General features: G+C 62.8%; 1 protein-coding gene across 12 annotated transcripts in view; it reads right to left on the bottom strand.

Annotated features, from left to right (window-relative positions):
• The window catches only part of LOC136006157 (maestro heat-like repeat-containing protein family member 1), a 58330-nt gene that overhangs the window by 19514 nt on the left and 16028 nt on the right, over window positions 1-22788 (bottom strand). For all 12 annotated transcript variants that reach the window (XR_010608995.1, XM_065664161.1, XM_065664162.1 and 9 more), the window contains exons 15-34: window positions 22322-22466; window positions 22193-22233; window positions 21518-21659; window positions 21181-21233; window positions 20249-20356; window positions 19261-19380; window positions 15870-15992; window positions 14409-14555; window positions 14276-14302; window positions 12161-12283; window positions 11690-11769; window positions 11301-11436; window positions 9131-9226; window positions 8216-8320; window positions 7946-8081; window positions 7088-7200; window positions 6261-6413; window positions 5081-5235; window positions 4331-4496; window positions 995-1194 (exon numbers count right to left, since the gene is read on the bottom strand). Coding sequence is in view for 11 of the 12 variants with exons in the window: in XM_065664161.1 (XP_065520233.1) it covers window positions 995-1194; window positions 4331-4496; window positions 5081-5235; window positions 6261-6413; window positions 7088-7200; window positions 7946-8081; window positions 8216-8320; window positions 9131-9226; window positions 11301-11436; window positions 11690-11769; window positions 12161-12283; window positions 14276-14302; window positions 14409-14555; window positions 15870-15992; window positions 19261-19380; window positions 20249-20356; window positions 21181-21233; window positions 21518-21659; window positions 22193-22233; window positions 22322-22466 (2369 nt within the window). In the remaining variant the exon portion in view is untranslated. The remainder of the gene's footprint in view (window positions 1-994; window positions 1195-4330; window positions 4497-5080; window positions 5236-6260; window positions 6414-7087; window positions 7201-7945; window positions 8082-8215; window positions 8321-9130; window positions 9227-11300; window positions 11437-11689; window positions 11770-12160; window positions 12284-14275; window positions 14303-14408; window positions 14556-15869; window positions 15993-19260; window positions 19381-20248; window positions 20357-21180; window positions 21234-21517; window positions 21660-22192; window positions 22234-22321; window positions 22467-22788) is intronic.

Here is a 22788-nt window from a genome sequence, read left to right as displayed (position 1 = left end):
ACCCACAGCAGGGCTCAGGCTGTCACCCACAGCACAGCTCAGGCTGTCACCCACAGCACGGCTCAGGCTGTCACCCACAGCAGGGCTCAGGCTGTCACCCACAGCAGGGCTCAGGCTGTCACCCACAGCAAGGCTCAGGCTGTCACCCACAGCAGGGCTCAGGCTGTCACCCACAGCACGGCTCAGGCTGTCACCCACAGCAGGGCTCAGGCTGTCACCCACAGCACAGCTCAGGCTGTCACCCACAGCACAGCTCAGGCTGCCACCCACAGAAGGGTCAGGCTGTCACCCACAGCACAGGTCAGGCTGCCACCCACAGAAGGCTCAGGCTGTCACCCACAGCAGGGCTCAGGCTATCACCCACAGCAGGGTCAGGCTGTCACCCTCAATTTGTCACCCTCAGGCTGTCACCGGCAGTCTGTCATCCTTAGGCTGTCACCCTCAGTCTGTCACCCTCAGGCTGTCACCCGCAGTCTGCCACCCTCAGGCTGTCACCCCCAGTCTGTCACCCTCAGGCTGCCACCCTCAGGCTGTCACCCTCAGTCTGTCACCCACAGTCTGTCACCCTCAGTCTGTCACCCGCAGTCTGTCACCCTCAGTCTGTCACCCACAGTCTGTCACCCTCAGTCTGTCACCCTCACTCTGTCACCCTCAGGCTGTCACCCTCAGTCTGTCACCCACAGTCTGTCACCCTCAGTCTGTCACCCGCAGTCTGTCACCCTCAGTCTGTCACCCTCAGTCTGTCACCCACAGTCTGTCACCCTCAGTCTGTCACCCTCACTCTGTCACCCTCAGTTTGTCACCTCCAGTCTGTCACCCTCAGTCTGTCACCCCCAGTCTGTCACCCTCAGTTTGTGACCCCCAGTCTGTCACCCTCACTTTGTCACCCTCAGGCTGTCACCCGCAGTCTCTGTGCCCCCGTCTCCCTCCCCATGCTCAGCACCCGCTGCTCCGGAGCTACCCCAGCCCCTCGGGGCTGGCAGGGGCCGGGTACCTGCAGGGCTGGAGGCTGCGGGGCGCGGGGCCCTGGCTGCTGCCGCTCCTCCTCTCCCTGCTCTGCAGGCTCTTGGGTAGCTGCACACCCACGGCGCAGCTGAGGCGCAGCAGGAGGGTCACGAAGAGCGGTGCGTAGAGCCCCAGCACCGCCGGCCCGGCCTCGGGCGCAGACATGATCTCATAGAGAGCGCACGTGGCCTGCGGAGAGAGACGGGAGCGGGGCCGGGGGCTGAGCAGGGGTCCCCCTGCACCCCGCGGGGAGCTGTCGGTGCAGGGCAGGGGTTTCGCTGCGGCAGCACCGGGAGCGGCAAAGCGAAGCATCAGGGAGGGGATGGAGGGGTGGGAGGAGGGGGAATGGATTCAGCCTGGATGGGATGAGGGGGAATGGATTCAACCTGGAGGGATGGGATGAGGGGGAATGGATTCAACCTGGAGGGATGGGATGAGGGGGAATGGATTCAGCCCAGAGGGATGGGAGGAGAGGGAATGGATTCAGCCTGGAGGGATGGGAGGAGGGGGAATGGATTCAGCCTGGATGGGATGAGGGGGAATGGATTCAGCCCGGAGGGATGGGATGAGGGGGAAAGGATCGAGCCTGGAGGGATGGGAGGAGAGGGAATGGATTCAGCCCAGAGGGATGGGAGGAGGGGGAATGGATTCAACCTGGATGGGATGAGGGGGAATGGATTCAGCCTGGATGGGAGGAGAGGGAATAGATTCAGCCTGGAGGGATGGGAGGAGAGGGAATGGATTCAGCCTGGAGGGATGGGATGAGGGGGAATGGATTCAGCCTGGAGGGATGGGATGAGGGGGAAAGGATCGAGCCTGGAGGGATGAGATGAAGGGGAATGGATTTAGCCTGGAGGGATGGGATGGGGGGGAATGGATTCAGCCTGGAGGGATGGGATGAGGGGGAATGGATTCAACCCGGAGGGATGGGAGGAGGGGGAATGGATTCAATCTGGATGGGATGAGGGGGAATGGATTCAACCTGGAGGGATGGGATGAGGGGGAATGGATTCAGCCTGGAGGGATGGGATGAGGGGGAATGGATTCAGCCCGGAGGGATGGGAGGAGGGGGAAAGGATTCAAACTGGAGGGATGGGACGAGGGGGAATGAATTCAACCTGGAGGGATGGGATGAAGGGGAATGGATTCAGCCCAGAGGGATGGGAGGAGGGGGAATGGATTCAACCTGGATGGGATGAGGGGGAATAGATTCAGCCTGGATGGGAGGAGAGGGAATAGATTCAGCCTGGAGGGATGGGAGGAGAGGGAATGGATTCAGCCTGGAGGGATGGGATGGGGGGGAATGGATTCAGCCCAGAGGGATGGGATGAGGGGGAAAGGATCGAGCCTGGAGGGATGGGATGAGGGGGAATGGATTCAACCTGGAGGGATGGGAGGGGGAATGGAGGGATGGAGGGATGGGAGGAGGGGGAAAGGATTCAGCCTGGAGGGATGGGATGAGGGGGAATGGATTCAACCCAGAGGGATGGAAGGAGGGAGAATGGATTCAACCAGGATGGGAGGAGGGGGAATGGATTCAGCCCGGAGGGATGGGAGGAGGGGGAATGGATTCAATCCAGAGGGATGGGAGGAGGGGGAAATGGATTCAACCTGGATGGGATGAGGGGGAATGGATCGAGCGTGGAGGGATGGGATGAGGGGGAATGGATTCAACCTGGATGGGATGAGGGGGAATGGATTCAACCTGGAGGGATGGGATGAGGGGGAATGGATTCAACCTGGAGGGATGGGAGGAGGGGGAATGGATTCAGCCTGGATGGGATGAGGGGGAATGGATTCAACCTGGATGGGATGAGGGGGAATGGATTCAGCCCGGAGGGATGGGAGGAGAGGGAATGGATTCAGCCTGGAGGGATGGGAGGAGGGGGAATGGATTCAGCCTGGATGGGATGAGGGGGAATGGATTCAGCCTGGATGGGATGAGGGGGAATGGATTCAGCCCGGAGGGATGGGATGAGGGGGAATGGATTCAGCCCGGAGGGATGGGAGGAGGGGGAATGGATTCAGCCTGGAGGGATGGGATGAGGGGGAATGGATTCAGCCTGGATGGGATGAGGGGGAATGGATTCAACCTGGATGGGATGAGGGGGAATGGATTCAGCCTGGAGGGATGGGAGGAGGGGGAATGGATTCAGACTGGATGGGATGAAGGGGAATGGATTCAGCCCGGAGGGATGGGAGGAGGGTAATGGATTCGAGCCTGGATGGGATGAGGGGGAATGGATTCAGCCTGGAGGGATGGGATGAGGGGGAATGGATTCAACCTGGAGGGATGGGACAAGGGGGAATGGATTCAGCCTGGATGGGATGGGAGGAGAGGGAATGGATTCAGCCTGGAGGGATGGGAGGAGGGGGAAAGGATTCAACCTGGAGGGATGGGAGGAGGGGGAATGGATTCAGCCTGGAGGGATGGGAGGAGGGGGAATGGATTCAGCCCGGAGGGATGGGAGGAGGGGGAATGGATTCAGCCCGGAGGGATGGGAGGAGGGGGAATGGATTCAGCCCGGAGGGATGGGAGGAGGGGGAATGGATTCAGCCTGGAGGGATGGGACGAGGCGGAATGGATTCAAGGTGTCAGAGGGGAGACTGAGATTGGATCTTGGGAAATTCTTCCCCATGAGGGTGCTGGGACGCTGGAATGGGTTGAAGGGAGAAGTTGGGGCTGCCCCATCCCTGGCAGTGCTCAAGGCCAGGTCGGACCCAGGGGCTCAGAGCCCCCTGCTCCAGTGGAAGGGGTCCCTGCCCGTGGTTGGAGCTGGAGGAGCTTTCAGCTCCCTCCATCCCACATCACCCCAGCATCCTCTCTGCCCCAGCGGGTCCCCTCCACCTCCCACCGCAGCTCTCCTGGAGCCGCTCCTTGGGGAGCTCGGCATTCCCGGCCTGCGGAGGTTTGGACTTTGCCCCCCGGGGGAGGACGAGCAGGTCCAGGAGCTCGTGCTTTGCGGGCAGGAGGAAGACACAGACGCAGCGGATGCCCTATTGAGGCGGGGTGAGGCGTGCGGGGGCAGAAGCAGCGCGGATCGGAGGGGAGCCCATCGCACAGGCGCTGCAGCAGGAGGAAACCGGCCCCGCAGGGGCTGCCAAGCTGGCTCCAGCTCTGGGAGAGATCAAATGCAAAGCATCCCCCCCCCTGCCCCGGGGACCAGCACCTGAGGGGGCTTTATGAGCCGGTGCCTGGGCTCTAATGGGCATTGCAGAGCCAGGTGTTGGCAACCCCCTTCCCGAGCCAAAGGGAAGCGCTGCAGGTGTGGGGCACGGGCTCCATGGGGCCGGGATGCGGGTGGCACGGCAGCGGGATACTCACAGCCAGGGGCAGAGGGGTGGCGATGCGCTCCGAGGCGCTGCCCAGCAGGAAGCTCTTGCTCTCCTTGTATGGCACATCCCTGTTCACCTTCTCCAGGAGCTGCTCCAGGATCTGCGAGGTGAGGGCGGGCTCGGTGGCCAGGGACCTCCACATGGTGCACGTGTGGCTGGGGGAGAGGACAGGAGGGAAGGGAGGGAGCTTTGGCACCGGGTGCTGGCCGCGCAAGCACCGCATCCCTCCATGAGCCGGGGAACACTTGGGGGGCCCAGCACCCAGCACACCGGAACCGGGGTGAGGAGCACGTCACCGTGTCACCCAGGACAGGAGCCGACTGCTCCGGGATGAAGGGAGCTTAAAGCTCCCCCAGCTCCAACCCCGGGCAGGGACCCCTTCCACTGGAGCAGGGGGCTCCGAGCCCCTGTGTCCAACCTGGCCTGGGGCAGCCACAGCCGCTCAAGGCTCAGCCTGGCGCTGGCACGGGAGGCCGAAGCCGTGCCATAAAGCAGCCCTGAGCACCCCAAGGTGCCACGCTCGCCTCTCCGGAGCCACCTTTGCTGCCCAGCAAATCCCCCCCCCCGCTTTGGAAGGGCAGCTCCGCAGCCGCGCTGCTCCACAGGGCAATTCCAGCTGGAGCCCGTTACTGCTGCGAGGTGCCAAAACTTAACCACAGCTCTAAGCCGAAGCTGTGCCAAAGCCCAGGAGCACGAGCGCACGTGCTGGGGCTGGGTGGCCCGAGGAGCAGGGCAGGACCTGTCGAAGGGCAGCGCGCTGGCCAGCAGGCTGGCCACCACCACGCTCGTGTGCTGGGAGGCCAGGATGTAGACGGTCTGCTGGGCAGCCTTGCGGATGTGCTCCTCATCCACCTCCTCCAGCTTGCTGTGGATGATGCTCATGATGTCGGGGACCTGCGGAAAGGAGGGCCAGAGGTACCAGGCTGAGCACTGGGACATCCTGTGTCCGCCTGCGGGCCCCTCGCTGCAACGGAGATGTTGAGGGGCTGGAGTGGGGCCAGAGAAGGGCAATGGGGCTGGTGCAGGGCCTGGAGCACAGCGGGGATGGGGAAGGGCTGAGGGAGCTGGGGGGTTCAGATGGAGAAGAGAAGGCTCAGGGGGACCTGATGGCTCCCTACAAGTGCCTGACAGGAGGATGGAGCCAGGAGGGGCTGGGCTCTGCTCCCAAGGAACAAGGGATGGGACAAGAGGAACTGGCCTCAAGCTGCCCCAGGGCAGGGTCAGATGGAGCTGAGGGACAATTCCTGCCCCAGAGGGTGCTCAGGCATTGGAAGGGGCTGCCCAGGGCAGGGCTGCGGGCACCGGCCCTGCGAGTGCTCACACCCCCTCAGTGCCATGGGGCAGGGGTGGCCTTGGCAGGGCTGGGGTAAGGGTTGCACTGGATGAGGTTAAGGGGCTTTTTCCCCCTGGCTGGTTCCAGGACCGATTCTGTGAGGTGCTGAGCACCCCGTGTCACTGTCAGGACAGTCCCTGCAGCCAGGACCCGCGTGTCCCAGCCCCTCGGGCCGCCCAGGCAGGCAATGGGACTTGAGAAGACAACGCGGGTGGGCAGAGCATCAGGCTCCAACCCCTGCCTTCTGCTGGAGCAGGGTGCTCCAAGCCCCATCCAACCTGGCCCTGGGGCAAGTGTTCCTCTGGCCCGCAACAGCCACGGCTGATAGGGGGGTTAAACACCTCCCTTCTCCCACCAGGGATGGACCCTTCCCTGTGCTGGGTATCCCACTCCTGCCATGACCTTGAGCCTCCTGGAGCATCCCAGCCCCTAACAGAGGATCCCAGCACTCCCAGCAAAGCAGCACTGGAGCTGCCAGTGGGAATGTGTGGGGCTAACCCCAGGGGAGGGCTGCAGCCCTATGGGAGGCACCAAGACCTGCCCGGAGCTGCCTTCCCCCCAACCCAGCCCGAGGCCAAGAGCTCACCTTCTCCTGCAGCACTGCGCCACGCTCCTTGAGCAGGGAGTTGATGATGACGGTGGCTGCGCGGGAGCAGTTCCTGTCGGGGTCCACCAGCCCCTCGAAGAGAGCGAGCAGGAGGCTCAGGAGCTGCTCCGGAGGGATGCGCTTCCCCACCACCTGCAGGGAGCACAGCGGGAGCTGAGCACCACGCGCGGCCCCGTCCAACGGAACGACCTCGCTCAGCGCGGAGCCCATAGGAGAGCCCACAGCGGAGGCGATGCTCTCCTGGGACCCCCCTCGCATCCTGTGGGCAGCTCGGGGGTCCCCAGTGCAAGGGGGACGTGGAGGTGCTGGAGCGGCTCTGCCCTGGGGCCAGGCTGGGAGAGCTGGGGGGGGGCAGCCTGGAGAAGGGAAGGGGCCTGAAGGGGAGACCTGAGAGCAGCTCCAGGGCCTGAAGGGGCTGCAGGGAGCCTGGAGAGGGGCTTGGGCCAAGGGAGGCAGGGATGGGATGGGGAGGAACGGCTTTAAAGTCCCTTCCCACCCAAACCATCACGATCCTACAATGGAGGGGAGCAAGGGTCAGGCCATAGCCCTGAAGGATGCAAGATGCCACCAGCACCACGCCGATGGTGCCATCAGCACCACTGGAGAACCCGGAGCTCAGGTTGTGCATCAGACCTGGGAAGGGTCGCGCTGAGCCCCAGCCCAGCCAGGCAGGAGTCCCTGTGTGCACGGACCTCGCTGTGGGGCACTGACCCCCAAAGAGGGCACTGGCAGCTTCGCCATAGGGCTGAGATCCTCTGAGCACCCTTGCAGAGCCCGCGGCCACGCTGGGCTCACACTGCACTTACCATGGCCAGGTTGGTGCAGGTGTGGAAGAGGACGGTGAAGTCGGGCTCCTCCAGGCCTTGCTTCAGAGCCTTCAGCCCCTCCACCATCTCATCCCTGTGGTCCCGGGCGAAACCTGCATCCGAGCGGCAGCGGTCACGGAGCGGCATTCCTTGTATCCCGCACCCCAGAGAGACCTCCACGCGCTGCAGAGCTGGGGTTTACCCCTGAGCTGGCCCAGCTTACAGGGAGGAGGAAGGAACTCAAGGGCCAGAAGCGCTTGTGCTGCTCTGGGATGCAGGAGCAGAGCATCTTAAAGGGTCTCTTCCAACCCAAGTGGTTCAGTGACTCCCGTAGAAAGCCTCTCGTGGTGCTGAGGGCTTCGCTTGCCTCAGTGCCTCCATCCGAAGGGGAGGACTGACCTCTCCTGGAGACGGGAGGAAGGCCAGGCTCAACTCGGCGCCTGCCTGGAGAGCATAAAGGGGCTCCGGGAAACCTGGAGAGGGGCTTGGGACAAGGGATGGAGGGGCCAGGCCAAGGGGAATGGCTTGAGCCTGACAGAGGGGAGACTGAGCTGAGCTCTTAGGCAGAAGCTCTTCTCTGTGAGGGTGCTGAGGCGCTGGCACAGGGTGCCCAGAGAAGCTGTGGCTGCCCCATCCCTGGCAGTGCTCAAGGCCAGGTTGGATGGAGCTTGGAGCCTCCTGCTCCAGTGGAAGGGGTCCCTGCCCTGGCTGGGGTTGGAGCTGGAGGAGCTTTAAGCTCCCTTCATCCCAACCCATTCCACAGTCATCACACGCGCGGAGGGATGGGATGTGCATCCCTGTGCCCATTGCGGGGAGCAGGGCAGCAGCTCCCCCCCGCCTGCAGCAGCCTGCGCTCACCCTCGTAGCAGAGCTGGATGTAGAGCAGGCAGTAGACGCAGTCCACGGCGTGCAGGCGGACGCTGGGCACCGCATCCGAGCAGCGCGGCGAGAAGAGGGCGATGAGGACGCTGAGGTTGTAGAAGGGGATCACGGTCTGTGGGGACAAAGGGGGGACCCCTGAGCAGGGAGAGCAGGGGCACAGCACCCCCCCCCCCGCGCCCACAGAGCCCATCTCCTGCTCAGCACGGGGGGTGCGGGGGGTGCAGGATGAGGCCCAGGGTCACTCACGCTGACGTTGAGTGTGCTCAGGTAGAAGTCCAACAGCGCGGCGCTGACCTCCACTGCCCGCTGCCGCTCGTGGTCCTTGCTTGACTTGATCCAGGGGCCTAAATGCTGCAGGGGAGAGCATCGTATCCATGAGGAGAGGCTGAGGAAGTTGGGGCTGCTCAGCCTGGAGAAGAGAAGGCTGCGTGGGGACCTCAGAGCAGCTTCCAGTACCTGAAGGGGGCCTATAGGGATGCTGGGGAGGGACTCTTCATCAGGGGCTGCAGTGACAGGACAAGGGGGAACGGGTTCAAACTGAACCAGGGGAAGTTTAGATTGGATCTAAGGAGGAAATTCTTTCCTGTGAGGGTGCTGAGGCACTGGAATGGGTTGCCCAGGGAGGTTGTGAGTGCTCCATCGCTGGCAGTGCTCAAGGCCAGGTTGGACGAAGCCTTGGGTGGGATGGTTTAGTGTGAGGTGTCCCTGCCCGTGGCAGGGGGGTTGGATGCGGATGAGCTCAAGGTCCTTTTCCAACCCTGCCTATATCCAGTCTATCAGGAAGGAGAGGAGCAGCTCAGCCGCTTTGCCTTGGCCAGCCCAGGGCGCCTTCAGGCTGTAGGAACCAGCCCTGGCACCCAACAGCCCACCTGGGCTCGTGGCCAGCCCAGCTCCGGGGCTCTGCCTCTCGGTGAGGCTCCGTGTGCAGGTCCCCTGCTAACAGAGACCCCCTCCGGAGCCCTGAGCTGCCCACCCTGGCAAGAGGACACCAAGGCCCATAAAGACCTTGCCCCGAGCAGGCCGTGCGCAGGAGGATGCTGAGGGTCACACGGAGAAGCCAGGACCCATCTCGCTGACGCCAGCTCTGGGTCCAAAGCCCCACGGACCCCTCGGCTTCCCTGCTGGCCCCTGCAGAAGGCACCAGAGCCGGGCTGCACCCACCGCAAACATGTCCTGGAGCCCATGGGGGGTCAGGTTCCTCTGCAGGAGGCTCTTCAGCAGGTCTTTGAGGGCACTCATGGTGTCACCATACAGCACCTATGGGGGAGAGATGGGTCAGAGGCTCCCCAAGGGCCGCGCCGCATCCCAGAGCCACGGGTGCGCGCTCAATGCACCTCTTCTCAGCCTGTGCCGAGGTCCAGGCACCTCCAGCTTAGCCCGGACTGAAAGCCAGGGTGTAAATCAGCTGCACTGGGAGTGCTGGGAATGGGGTGGGAATTGGCACAATGGGGGCTGCGACCTGGGCCAAGGGCCAGCGCGCACCGGGGCTGAGCAGGGATGCTTCAGGGCAGGCTTTCCATTGGTGCTTCCCAGCCAGCCCCATCGGAATGAGCCCCGGGAGATGCTCAGGGATTCCTTTCAGGATGCATTTCGGGATGCAGAGGTTGCGGTGCAGTGACCTGATGGAGGGAAGGGCTGGGATCCAGAGGGATCGGGACAGGGGGGAACCTCCTGGGGCTCACCCCCAGTGCTGGGGGCACCCAGAGTGGGAGCAGTGGTGCAGGGGGGGGATCCTGCCCCTCTGCTGCTGAAGGGGAGACCTGAGAGCAGCTCCAGGGCCTGAAGGGGCTGCAGGGAGCCTGGAGAGGGGCTTGGGCCAAGGGAGGCAGGGATGGGATGGGGAGGAAGAGGGAAGAGGTGATGGGGTCTTGGGGAGTTCTTCCCCATGAGGGTGCTGGGGCACTGGCAGGGGGTGAAGGGAGAAGTTGGGGATGCTCCATCCCTGGCAGTGCTCGAGGCCAGGTTGGACACAGGGGCTCGGAGCCCCCTGCTCCAGTGGAAGGGGTTGGAGCTGGAGGAGCTTTCAGCTCCCTCCCAACCCAAACCAGGCTGGGGTTCTGTAACCTCCAAACCTCAGAAGCTCCATAGGAGGGCAGGGAAGCAGAAAGGGAATTCTTAATCCCAGCTCCGGGCCCGATGCCTGTGAACACCAGGCAGGGGCAGCCCCGGGCTGCTCCTCACCTGGGCACAGCACCCATGGGGCCGAGCAGGGGCAGCTGCTGCCTTCCTGCAGCTCCCTTTGGAAAGGGCCCTTCTCCCCTCAGGCTCCAGCATCCCCTGGTCCCCCCAGGCCAGGAGCTCCTGCTCTCATTGCTTGCCCTGGTGAGGAGCTCGGGTTCCCCCCTGCCATCAGTGAGCAGAGGGGCCAGGCTGTGGGAGCTAAGGGAGCCGAGGAAACACCGGAGCCAGATCCCCCCTGCATGGATTGAATCTGGCCCCTTCCCACGGCTGATCCGCGGCTGGGGGCAGCTGGGGGCACAGGATGCACTTGTTGGCTCCTGGGAATGTGAGGAGGTCCCTGGATGCTGCCCCAAGCCCAACATCCAGGAGCAGCACCTAGGAACAAAGCTGGATCTTAACATCACATCGGCTTTGTGCTGCCAGAGCAGGCAACAGGGGGGCAGAACAGGCAGCTCCCTCCTGCTCCGGGTATTCTGGCTCCTTGGTACAGCATCCTCCTGCCTGCACCGGGTATTCCGGCTCCTTGGTACAGCATCCCCCTGCCTGCCCTGGGTATTCCTGCTCCTTGGTACAGCATCCCCCTGCCTGTTACGGGTATTCCTGCTCCTTGGTACAGCATCCCCCTGCCTGTTACAGGTATTCCTGCTCCTTGGTACAGCATCCCCCTGCCTGCCCTGGGTATTCCTGCTCCTTGGTACAGCATCCCCCTGCCTGCCCTGGGTATTCCTGCTCCTTGGTACAGCATCCTCCTGCCTGCTCCGGGTATTCCTGCTCCTTGGTACAGCATCCCCCTGCCTGCCCTGGGTATTCCTGCTCCTTGGTACAGCATCCCCCTGCCTGTTACAGGTATTCCTGCTCCTTGGTACAGCATCCCCCTGCCTGCTCCAGGTATTCCTGCTCCTTGGTACTGTATCCCCCTGCCTGTTACAGGTATTCCTGGTCCTTGGTCCAGCATCCCCCTGCCTGCTCCAGGTATTCCTGCTCCTTGGTCCAGCATCCCCCTGCCTGCCCTGGGTATTCCTGCTCCTTGGTCCAGCATCCCCCTGCCTGCCCTGGGTATTCCTGCTCCTTGGTCCAGCATCCCCCTGCCTGCCCTGGGTATTCCTGCTCCTTGGTCCAGCATCCCCCTGCCTGCCCTGGGTATTCCCACCTCCTTGGGAATGGCATCGCCGCCGTTCTCTTCCCTCTCCTTGGCCAGCTCCAGCGGTGGAAGCGCGAGCACTCCAGCCAGGCACGTGTCAATGAGCTCTGTCCGGTCAGGGTCACTCAAGTGGGGCTCCAGGATGCTGATCCCAGGTTAAGGAAGCAACGTGGATCACCGAGAACTGGGGGAGCACTTTGGGAGCACTATGGGAGCGCTATGGGAGCGCTATGGGAGCACCCTTCACCCAGGGGAGCAGGGAACAAGGGGCAGCCGTTCCAACCAGGTCCAGCACGCCTGGCACTGCCCTGTTAATGCACCCACCATGGGACAGCACCGTCAGACCCCCGGGCTGAGGCTCCATCATTCCCGCAGGGATGGGCGCGCACGAAGGATACACCAGGTAAGTGCAGGTGACCATGGCCCGCTGCCGAACCGGCGTCCGCAGCGTGTCCTGGGGCTCTGCCTTCATGAACTCCTGGTGGGGAGCACAAGGTGACGGTGACGGCCATATCCCGCCCCATCCCATGCCAGGCACGCGGCAGCTTTGCTGTGTGGCTGCCGGGAGCTGGTATCCCGACACTTGGAATGCTGCGCAACCACCCCACGCCTTGGGATGTGCGCCCACAGGGATGCGGCAGCATCGCTGGCAGCCAACCGTGCTGGAAGGGCAGAGCCCCCCCATCAGCTCTGCTGGTCCATGGGGGTCCGTGGCTCCAACAGAGCCCAGCGGACACATGGGGCTGGGGCTCCTCAAGGCAGCCTTCCCTCAGGAGCACAGCTCCGGGCAGGGAGCAGCTCCAGCCGCATGTAGCCCCCCAGTGACGTGGCTCGGGCCCCCCCCAGCCCACCCGCAGGGCTTCTCTTACCACCATGTGGGCCACGAGCTCGGCCTTGCGGGAGAAGCTGAAGTCCCCACACTTGCCCCCTTTGCAGATGGCCTGGCTGATCATGCAGATGCTCCGGATGAGGCAGAGCTTCAGCGTCAGGTCCTGAGAGCACAACGCAGGGTGAAAACCAGGCTTAAATGCACCCTAACTCAGCCCACCCTCAGGGGGGGGCCCTGCATGGAAACCAGAGCCCAGGCTGAGCCTGTGCCCTTGGCCGCGTGAGGGCTCAGCTCCCTGCTCTTCATCCCTGCCCTCAGGCTCTCTGGGGGCTGGGGAGCACCAGGACCCCCCCATCCCTGGTGTCACCGGGAGCACCAGGACCCCCCCATCCCTGGTGTCACCGGGAGCACCAGGACCCCTCCATCCCTGGTGTCACTGGGAGCACCAGGCCCCCCCCATCCCTGGTGTCACTGGGAGCTGGACCCCCCCCATCCCTGGTTTCATCGGGAGCACCAGGCCCCCCTTCATCCCTGGTGTCACAGGGAGCACCAGGCCCCCCCCATCCCTGGTGTCACCGGGAGCACCAGGACCCCCCCATCCCTGGTGGCACAGGGAGCACCAGGACCCCCCCCATCCCTGGTTTCATTGGGAACACCAGGTCCCCCCCATCCCTGGTTTCATTGGGAGCACCAGGACCCCCCCATCCCTGGTGTCACCAGGAGCACCAGGACCCCCCCATCCCTGGTGTCACTGGGAGCACCAGGACCCCCCCATCCCTGGTTTCATTGGGAGCACCAGGACCCCCAATCCCTGGTGGCACAGGGGGCACCAGGACCCCCCCATCCCTGGTTTCATTGGGAGCACCAGGACCCCCCCATCCCTGGTGGCACAGGGAGCACTAGGACCCCCCCCCCATCGCTGGTGTCACTGGGAGCACCAGGACCCCCCCATCCCTGGTGTCACCGGGAGCACCAGGACCCCCCCATCCCTGGTGTCACCGGGAGCACCAGGACCCCCCCATCCCTGGTGTCACCGGGAGCACCAGGACCCCCCAATCCCTGGTGCCACAGGGACCTGGCCACCCCCCAGCAGCACATGGGATGAGGATGCTGCTGCAGGGCTCCCTCCCCACCAAAGCGGCCCCTGAGGACAGAGATGCTCAGGGCAGCTCCAGAGGATGCCAGGAGCAATTCCTCCTGCAGGCTCTGGGGTGCAGGACCGGTGACAGAAGGAGACCTCACCCCCCAAAGTGCTCCCCTCGGCCCTGCGACTCGCAGGGGGCAGGGAAGGGGGGGTCCCAGCTCGGTGCTGGAGATGCAGAAGCTGTTAGTACCAGCGAGCCCCGAAGGAAAAGGCATTAGTGGAGGCCAGCAGAGCCCCTGGCCAGAGCTCAGCCTGGCTAACGGCAATTTCCCTTTCGGCCTTTGGAAAGCTGCATCCCTGTGAGAGCAGAGGTGATTCTGCTCTGCTCTGGGGGCCCCAGCACCAGAGGGACCTGGAGCTGCTGGAGTGGGTCCAGAGGAGGCCATGAGGATGCTGCAGGGGCTGGAGCATCCCTGCTCTGGAGCCAGGCTGAGAGAGCTGGGCTGGGGCAGCCTGGAGAAGAGAAGGCTCCTGAAGGGGAGACCTGAGAGCAGCTCCAGTGCCTGAAGGGGCTGCAGGGAACCTGGAGAGGGGCTTGGGACAAGGGCCTGTAGGGACAGGCCAAGGGGGAATGGCTTGAACCTGCCCGAGGGGAGACTGAGATGAGCTCTTAGGCAGAAGCTCTTCCCTGGGAGGGTGCTGAGGCGCTGGCACAGGGTGCCCAGAGAAGCTGTGGCTGCCCCATCCCTGGCAGTGCTCAAGGCCAGGTTGGACACAGGGGCTTGGAGCAAGCTGCTCCAGTGGAAGGGGTCCCTGCCCTGGCAGGGGTTGGAGCTGGGGAGCTCCAGGTCCCGTCCCACAGGACCCGCTCCGTGTTTCTGTTCTCTTCCCCTCTCCTCCCATTTGGGCACTGGTCCTGCACAGAGGACGGGGTCCGGCTGCCCCGGTGCCAGGAGGCAGAGCACTGCTGTGAGGGCAGCACGGGGCTGCCCTCAAGGAAAGGCAGGGCAAGAGGCAGGCAGAGGAGCAGGACAGGGCAGAGAGGAGCTCATTCAGCGCCTCACACTGTACCTTGGTTTCTACTTTAATTCCCAGAACCTGAACAAGTGGAAAGAAGGAGACACGTTAGCACTGGAACGTGAAGCTCCCTGCCCTGGGGCTCTGGGGGTTGAGGGGGGGAAGCCGGGCTGCCCCAGCAGCTCACCTTGGTGTTAAAGTACTGGAAGATGTTCTTCAGGATGTCCGCTTCCATCCTGGAGAGCACCAGCTCCTTGGGCGCGCAGGCGGCCACGTAGCCATAGCACAGGATGAGGGTGCTCTTCATCTTCTCCACGTCGTTGTCGCTGCGGTCCTGCCAGGGCACGGGAGAGCCATGGGGGCACGGCGGCTGCCAAGGTCTCTCCGTGCTGCTCCCGGGGCTGCCGGCACGGCCCGGCGGAGCCAGGGACGTGGTCCCATAGGACAGGGCCCCTCCAAGGCATTGGGGATCTTGGCTTCCCATCCCAAAGGCACGGGCCCTGGTTGCCATCGAGGGCTACCGGGGAGAGACCGCAGGGGAGCACGGGAGCCCCAGGAATGGCCAAGTTAACCCTGGCCAGGTTCACCAAGAGGGTGAGTACCAGGTTAACTGCTGGGTAACAGCACCGGGTTAACTGCTGGGTCAGTACCAGGTTAACTGCTGGGTAACAGCACCAGGTTAACTGCTGGGTCAGTACCAGGTTAACTGCTGGGTAACACCACCAGGTTAACTGCTGGGTCAGTACCAGGTTAACTGCTGGGTAACAGCATCAGGTTAACTGCTGGGTCAGTACCAGGTTAACTGCTGGGTAACAGCACCAGGTTAACTGCTGGGTAACAGCACCGGGTTAACTGCTGGGTAACAGCACCGGGTTAACTGCTGGGTAACAGCACCAGGTTAATTGCTGGGTAACAGCACCGGGTTAACTGCTGGGTCAGCACCAGGTTAACTGCTGGGTAACAGCACCAGGTTAACTGCTGGGTCAGTACCAGGTTAACTGCTGGGTCAGTACCAGGTTAACTGCTGGGTCAGTACCAGGTTAACTGCTGGGTAACAGCATCAGGTTAACTGCTGGGTCAGTACCAGGTTAACTGCTGGGTAACAGCACCAGGTTAACTGCTGGGTCAGTACCAGGTTAACTGCTGGGTCAGTACCAGGTTAACTGCTGGGTAACAGCACCAGGTTAACTGCTGGGTAACAGCACCGGGTTAACTGCTGGGTAACAGCACCGGGTTAACTGCTGGGTCAGTACCAGGTTAACTGCTGGGTAACAGCACCAGGTTAACTGCTGGGTCAGCACCAGGTTAACTGCTGGGTAACAGCACCAGGTTAACTGCTGGGTCAGCACCAGGGTCCGCACGAATCCTGCCGCACGAATCCTGCCCTCAAACATCCCACCCCATAGACCAGGAATGAAACCCCTGCCTTGGGTCAGGAGCGGAGGAAAGGCTTTGCTGCCACTGCCTGGGGCATGAAACCATCACTGAGGAGCTAAAGCTGAGCAGCCTCCGATGCCAAGAGCAGCTCGAGGGTATCCCAGCTCCATGCCAAGTGCCCGAGGCAGGAAAAGGAACACTCAGCACAGGCTCAACCCAAAGCATCCCGCAGGAGCCTTAAGCTGCGGTTCAGCTCCCCTTGGCCTCTTACCTTGAAGATACTGAAAAGCCCCACGGACTTCTTGAAGACATCGGACCGGACGAACTCCTCCAGCTTGGCCAAGGTCTCCTCCAGGTGGTTTATGGCACATATCCCAAAGCAGGAGGCAAGGCCCTGGCGGAGGCAGAGCAAACACATCAGCAGGAAGCTGCTAAGGCCCAGCCCCAGCTGATGCTCCAAGAGCCTGGTTCTTGGTTCCATGCCCAGTGCCACTGGTTCCATGCCCAGGATCACTGGTTCCATGCCCAGGACCATTGCTTCCATGCCCAGGATCACTGGTTCCATGTCCAGCTGTAGCAATGCCACCACCAGAATCACCCCTGGGGGACTGCAGGAACAACAGAGCTGTCCCTGCCTGGGCAACAGGATGGGACCTGGCTCTAGGGCAGCACAGGAGCTATGGGCACAATGCAGCACACGCAGCACAGGAGCTATGGAGCACACGCAGCACAGGAGCTATGGAGCACACCCAGCACAGGAGCTATGGAGCACACAGCACAGGAGCGATGGAGCACACCCAGCACAGGAGCTATGGAGCACACCCAGCACAGGAGCTATGGAGCACACCCAGCACAGGAGCTATGGAGCACACAGAGCACAGGAGCTATGGAGCACACCCAGCACAGGAGCTATGGAGCACACAGAGCACAGGAGCTATGGGCACAATGCAGCACGGGAGCTATGGAGCACACAGAGCACAGGAGCTATGGAGCACACAGAGCACAGGAGCTATGGAGCACACAGAGCACAGGAGCTATGGAGCACACCGAGCACAGGAGCTATGGAGTGCACAGAGCACAGGAGCTATGGAGCACACCCAGCACAGGAGCTATGGAGCACACCCAGCACAGGAGCTATGGAGCACACAGAGCACAGGAGCTATGGAGCACACCCAGCACAGGAGCTATGGAGCACACCCAGCACAGGAGCTATGGAGCACACCCAGCACAGGAGCTATGGAGCACACAGAGCACAGGAGCTATGGAGCACAACCAGCACAGGAGCTATGGAGCACACCCAGCACAGGAGCTATGGAGCACACAGAGCACAGGAGCTATGGAGCACACCCAGCACAGGAGCTATGGAGCACACCCAGCACAGGAGCTATGGAGCACACAGAGCACAGGAGCTATGGAGCACACCCAGCACAAGAGCTATAGAGCACACAGAGCACAGGAGCTCTGGAGCACAACCAGCACAGGAGCTATGGAGCACACACAGCACAGGAGCTATGGAGCACAACCAGCACGGGAGCTATGGAGCACACACAGCACAGGAGCTATGGAGCACAACCAGCACAGGAGCTATGGAGCACACCCAGCACAGGAGCTATGGAGCACAACCAGCACGGGAGCTATGGAGCACACCCAGCACTGGAGCTATGGAGCACACAGAGCACAGGAGCTATGGAGCACACCGAGCACAGGAGCTATGGAGCACACCCAGCACAGGAGCTATGGAGCACACCCAGCACAGGAGCTATGGAGCACACCCAGCACAGGAGCTATGGAGCACACAGAGCACAGGAGCTATGGAGCGCACGCAGCACAGGAGCTATGGAGCACACCCAGCACAGGAGCTATGGAGCACACCCAGCACGGGAGCTATGGAGCACACAGAGCACAGGAGCTATGGAGCACACCCAGCACAGGAGCTATGGAGCGCACCCAGCACAGGAGCTATGGAGCACACCCAGCACAGGAGTTATGGAGCACACCCAGCACAGGAGCTATGGAGCACACCCAGCACAGGAGCTATGGAGCACACCCAGCACAGGAGCTATGGAGCGCACCCAGCACAGGAGCTATGGAGCACACCCAGCACAGGAGCTATGGAGCACACCCAGCACAGGAGTTATGGAGCACACCCAGCACAGGAGCTATGGAGCGCACAGAGCACAGGAGCTATGGAGCACACCCAGCACAGGAGCTATGGAGCACACCCAGCACAGGAGCTATGGAGCACACCCAGCACGGGAGCTATGGAGCACACAGAGCACAGGAGCTATGGAGCACACCCAGCACAGGAGCTATGGAGCACACCCAGCACAGGAGCTATGGAGCACACCCAGCACAGGAGCTATGGAGCACACCCAGCACAGGAGCTATGGAGCACACCCAGCACAGGAGCTATGGAGCACACAGAATCACAGAATCACAGAATCCCAAGGGTTGGAAGGGACCTAAAAAGATCATCTAGTCCAACCCCCCTGCAAGAGCAAGGTAACCTACAGTACATCACACAGGAACTTGTCCAGGCGGGCCTTGAATATCTCCAGTGTAGGAGACTCCACAACCCCCCTGGGCAACCTGTTCCAGTGCTCTGTCACTCTTACAGTAAAGAAGTTCTTCCTGATGTTAACGTGGAACTTCCTATGTTCCAGTTTACACCCATTGCCCCTTGTCCTATCACTGGATATCACTGAAAAAAGCCTAGCTCCATCATCCTGACACCTACCCTTTACATATTTGTAAACATTGATGAGGTCACCCCTCAGTCTCCTCTTCTCCAAGCTAAAGAGACCCATCTCCCTCAGGAGCTATGGAGCACACCCAGCACAGGAGCTATGGAGCGCACCCAGCACAGGAGCTATGGAGCACACCCATCAGCTCCACTGCAGGAGGCAGGAGCTGGTTGAGCTGGAGGGAAGAGCAAAGGGGCTCAGCAGGTCCTGCCTCAGGCTGCAGCCCCAGCAGGTCCCATGCGCGGGGCTGAAGCTCCACAAAGAGCTTATTCAGGAGCAGCCCCTGAGCGGAGCCAAGCCAGGGACCATCAGCTCCTGGTTCCAGAGGAACGGGGCTTGGCTGAGCTGGAGGCAGCCAAGGGAGTGGAGCTGGAACATGAGGATGGGCAGGAGGAGCTCGAGCCCGACTCCAGCTCCAGGTGAGGAGCTGGCAGTGAGGGAAGTGCTGCTCCACAAGCAGGAGACCTGAGAGGACATTGGGAATGGCTTGGACCCGCCAGAGGGGAGACTGAGGTGGGATATCAGGAAGCTCTTCCCTGGGAGGGTGCTGAGGCGCTGGCACAGGGTGCCCAGAGGAGCTGGGGCTGCTCCATCCCTGGCAGTGCTCAAGGCCAGGTCGGACACAGGGGTTGGAACCCCCTGCTCCAGTGCAAGGGGTCCCTGCCCGTGGTTGGAGCTCGATGAGCTTTGATGTCCCTCCCAACCCAAACCAGTCTGGGGTTCTATGATTAAGCTGTGGGCACCCCAGCACTGCCCTGGGCAGCCTGGTCCAGTGCTTGCCAGCCCTTCTGGGGAACAAACTGCTCCCAATATCCCACCTATCCCCCTCCTGGCACAGCTCGAGGACAGGGCAGCAGGGCAGCGCCGCTCCGCTGCTCCATCAGGATGAGCCTTGGGATGCGCGGCACAAGTCCTCACCTCCCTTTCTGCCTCCTCGTGGTATCTGGCTGTTTCCAGGAGCTCCTGGAGCTGCTTTTGGACGAGGTCCTTGCTGGTGCAGGCCCCGAGCGTTGTCCCAATGCATTTGTAGAGGAAGTTCTGGAAGAGCAAGAGGAACATCACCATTCCCGAGGGCGCTGGGCCCTGGGCAGGGAGAGCTGCTCCCAGCCAGGCTCCCCCTCCCAGAGCCCTGAGGCAGAGCTGAAGGACAGAGCCTGGCTGCAGCCAGCCGGGATGCTCGGAGCAAGAGGGCAGGAGCTGCACACGGAGTCACAGTCATGGCATCAGCTGGGTTGGGATCAGCTCCAAACACTGCCCAGCACTGCCACGGCCACCACTAACCCCTGGCACTGAGGGCTTCGGCTACACGGGTTTTAGACAGCCCCGGGGGTGGTTACTCCACCACTTCCCTGGTTCCAGCCCTCGACCACCCTTCGGGTGGATGAAGTGTCCCTAAACTCCATCTAACCCTGCCCTGGGGCAGCTTGAGGCCGGTTCCTCTTCTCCCATCCCTTGTTCCTTGGGAGCAGAGCCCAGCCCCTCCTGGCTCCATCCTCCTGTCAGGCACTTGTAGGGAGCCATCAGGTCCCCCCGGAGCCTTCTCTTCTCCATCTGAACCCCCCAGCTCCCTCAGCCCTTCCCCATCCCCGCTGTGCTCCAGGCCCTGCACCAGCCCCATTGCCCTTCTCTGGCCCCGCTCCAGCCCCTCAATGTCTCCCTTGCAGTGAGGGGCCCGGAGCTGAGCACAGGATCCGAGGTGCAGCCTCCCCAGTGCCCGGTGCAGGGGCACAATCCCTGCCCCGGCCCCGCTGCCGCCCTGGGGCTGGTACAGGCAGGAGCTGGTGGACACGGTGGCAATGCCTCTTCCCAGCACCACGCCGTGTGCAGAATGATGCTGCTGGCGAGCCCCAGGGGCTGGACCACCTCCGCCCCTGCTGATGCCAACCCATCACCGGCCTGCTCTCACCTTCTCCGTGGGGAAGCCGTTGTAGCTGCTGAGCTGCCGGCACATCTCCACCACAAACTGGCCAACCCAGGTACTGTCAGCAACGGCCGCCAGCGTCTCCTGCAGGAACTGCGCGAGGAAGAACGTCAGATCCCGGTGTCCCAAAGAGCCGGACCCAGCCCCGCAGGGAAGCAGCACAAGAAATGAATCATGGAATCAACCAGCGTGGAAAAGCCCTTTGAGCTCACCCAGTCCAACCCTTACCCCAGCCCTGCCAAGGCCACCCCTGCCCCATGGCACTGAGGGGGTGTGAGCACTCGCAGGGCCGGTGCCTGCAGCCCTGCCCTGCGCAGCCCCTTCCAATGCTGAGCACCCTCTGGGGCAGGAATTGTCCCTCAGCTCCATCTGACCCTGCCCTGGGGCAGCTTGAGGCCGGTTCCTCTCGTCCCATCCCTTGGGAGCAGAGCCCAGCCCCTCCGGGCTCCTTTCAGGCAGTTGCAGGGAGCGAAGCTCAGGGATGTGGAGTCAGAGCTGCCCGGAGCAGGCGTCCACCCCAGCAGCCCCCAGCCCGGAGCAGCCCTGCCGGGCCCGGCCGTGCCCCCCTGCTCCAGCAATGAGCCTCTTCCCCCCCGGCTCATGGGGGATCTGTGCCGCAGCAGCACCTCCATCAGCACAGGAGCAGCCGGAGCCTGCCCGGTGCCGGTCGCTGCCCCATGGCTCAGTTCAGGCTCTGAACCAAGCGGGGGGACCCCAGGGACCCAGCAGCTCCTGGAGCCGCTGGTCCCGGACAAGTGAGGGCTTGGTTTAACCGGCTCAGACCCTGCGGTGAGAGCAGCCACGGCAGGGACCATCCATCACCGCGGCTGCGGTGGCTGAGGCTCCATTCCTGCCCCACGCTGCTCGGAGCTGGGTGCTGCCACCCTCCCAGTGCCACCCCAGCACAGGGACCTTACCAGCAGCAGCTTCTCCTCCCATTCCTTCTGGGACAGGGCCTGCTCCGTGTTCTCTAGGAGGAAGCACATTTAACACACTGGTTGCTCATCCTCATCGCACACGGCACGGGCAGCCCCTTCCCCAAACGTGTGCGGCCTCTGCTTGGCACGGCAGGGGCAGCCCCTTGTGACACAGCAGCATTCCCGGCAGGAAGGACGGCACCAGGGTGTTAAAGCAGGAATCAGCACCTCCAAGAGCTGGGATGCACCCAGGGCCAGCAGGCAGGGGGGGGCTTCACCCCCTGAGCACCCAGGCACAGGCCGGGGATGGTGCCCCCGAGCAGAGGCTCCTTCCCACCTTCGATGTGCTCCACCAGGACGGGGACCCTCTTGCTCCAGAGCGGGCCCAGCGAGGGGTGGACGCTGCCGTGCAGGACGTGGAGCAGGCGCAGGGCGGCCGCCCCCCGGCAGGCGCCTGCGTGGGGCTGCGAGGACACAACCTGGGGGGATGCGATGGGACAAAGGCTCAGAGCAGGGAGGGGGGAACGAAACACAGGGAAGGGGACCGGGAACCGGGGGGGGGGGCATGGGATGGGTTGGGATGAAGGGAGCTGAAAGCTCCTCCAGCTCCAGCCCCTGCCACTGGAGCAGGGCTCCGAGCTCCATCCAACCTGGCCTCGAGCACTGCCAGGGATGGGGCAGCCCCAGCCTCTGCCTTCAACCCCTTCCAGCTTCCCAGCACCCTCAAAGTGAAGAGTTTCTTCCCTATATCCAACCTAAATCCTCCTGTTTCAGTCTGAACCCATCACCCCTTGGCCTGCCCCTACAGCCCCTGGTGAAGAGGGGCAGTCCCTGATGAAGAGAGCGTGTACAGAAGGCAGAGCCCCCAAAGCAAGCACCCGCATCCCTGCTGTCCCTCCCTGCAGCCCCCGAGGCTCCTCCCGGTCCATGTGGGACCAGGGATGGATGGCTCTCACTGCCGAGAAGGACCTCGCGCCCAGGATAAGGAACGGCTCCGCCTGCAGCCGCTCACCAGCAGCCGCGTTGTCAGAGCGTAGGGCGAGGGCAGGTTTGCTGCAAAGAGAAAGGAAAAGGCATCAGAAGGCCCCTGGCACCGGGCAGGATGTGACCACCCCCGCGTGGACGCGTCCCAGGCGCTGACCGTTCCCCTCGTAGCGGATCAGGGAAGCGTTTTCCCCCTCCTCTTCCTTCTTCATGGCCAGGTACATGAGGCTCCTGCAGAGCGGGGTCAGGGCGTTGGTGAACTGGATGGGGGTGACGAACTCCAGCAGGTACGGCCACAGCACCTGAGGGGACAACCAGGGCAATGGGGCACCCACGGACACGCAGCAAGAGCCCGGCGGTGCCAGGGAGACCCTGCACTGGGGAATGGGACCGAGAGGGAGAGCAGCGGGAGATGGGGGGGGGGTCAAGGGGCTTCTGGTGAGGGGGGAATCTCTGAGCCCCCTTCTCGAGTGCTGCTCTGCAAGGGGAGGACTCCACAGCCTGGGCTCAGCTCCAGCAGCGCCGGAGCTCCGGCCCCAGCGGGTTCCCTTCCATTGAACCCCGGAATGGGTTGGGTTGAAGGAAGCTTAAAGCTCATGGAGCTCCAACCATGGGCAGGGACCC

Source organism: Lathamus discolor (genome assembly GCF_037157495.1).
Source record: "Lathamus discolor isolate bLatDis1 chromosome 2 unlocalized genomic scaffold, bLatDis1.hap1 SUPER_2_unloc_1, whole genome shotgun sequence".
Taxonomy (NCBI): domain Eukaryota; kingdom Metazoa; phylum Chordata; class Aves; order Psittaciformes; family Psittacidae; genus Lathamus; species Lathamus discolor.
The sequence above is the reverse complement of the archived record's forward strand: the minus strand, read 5'-3'. Positions and strand labels throughout refer to the sequence as shown.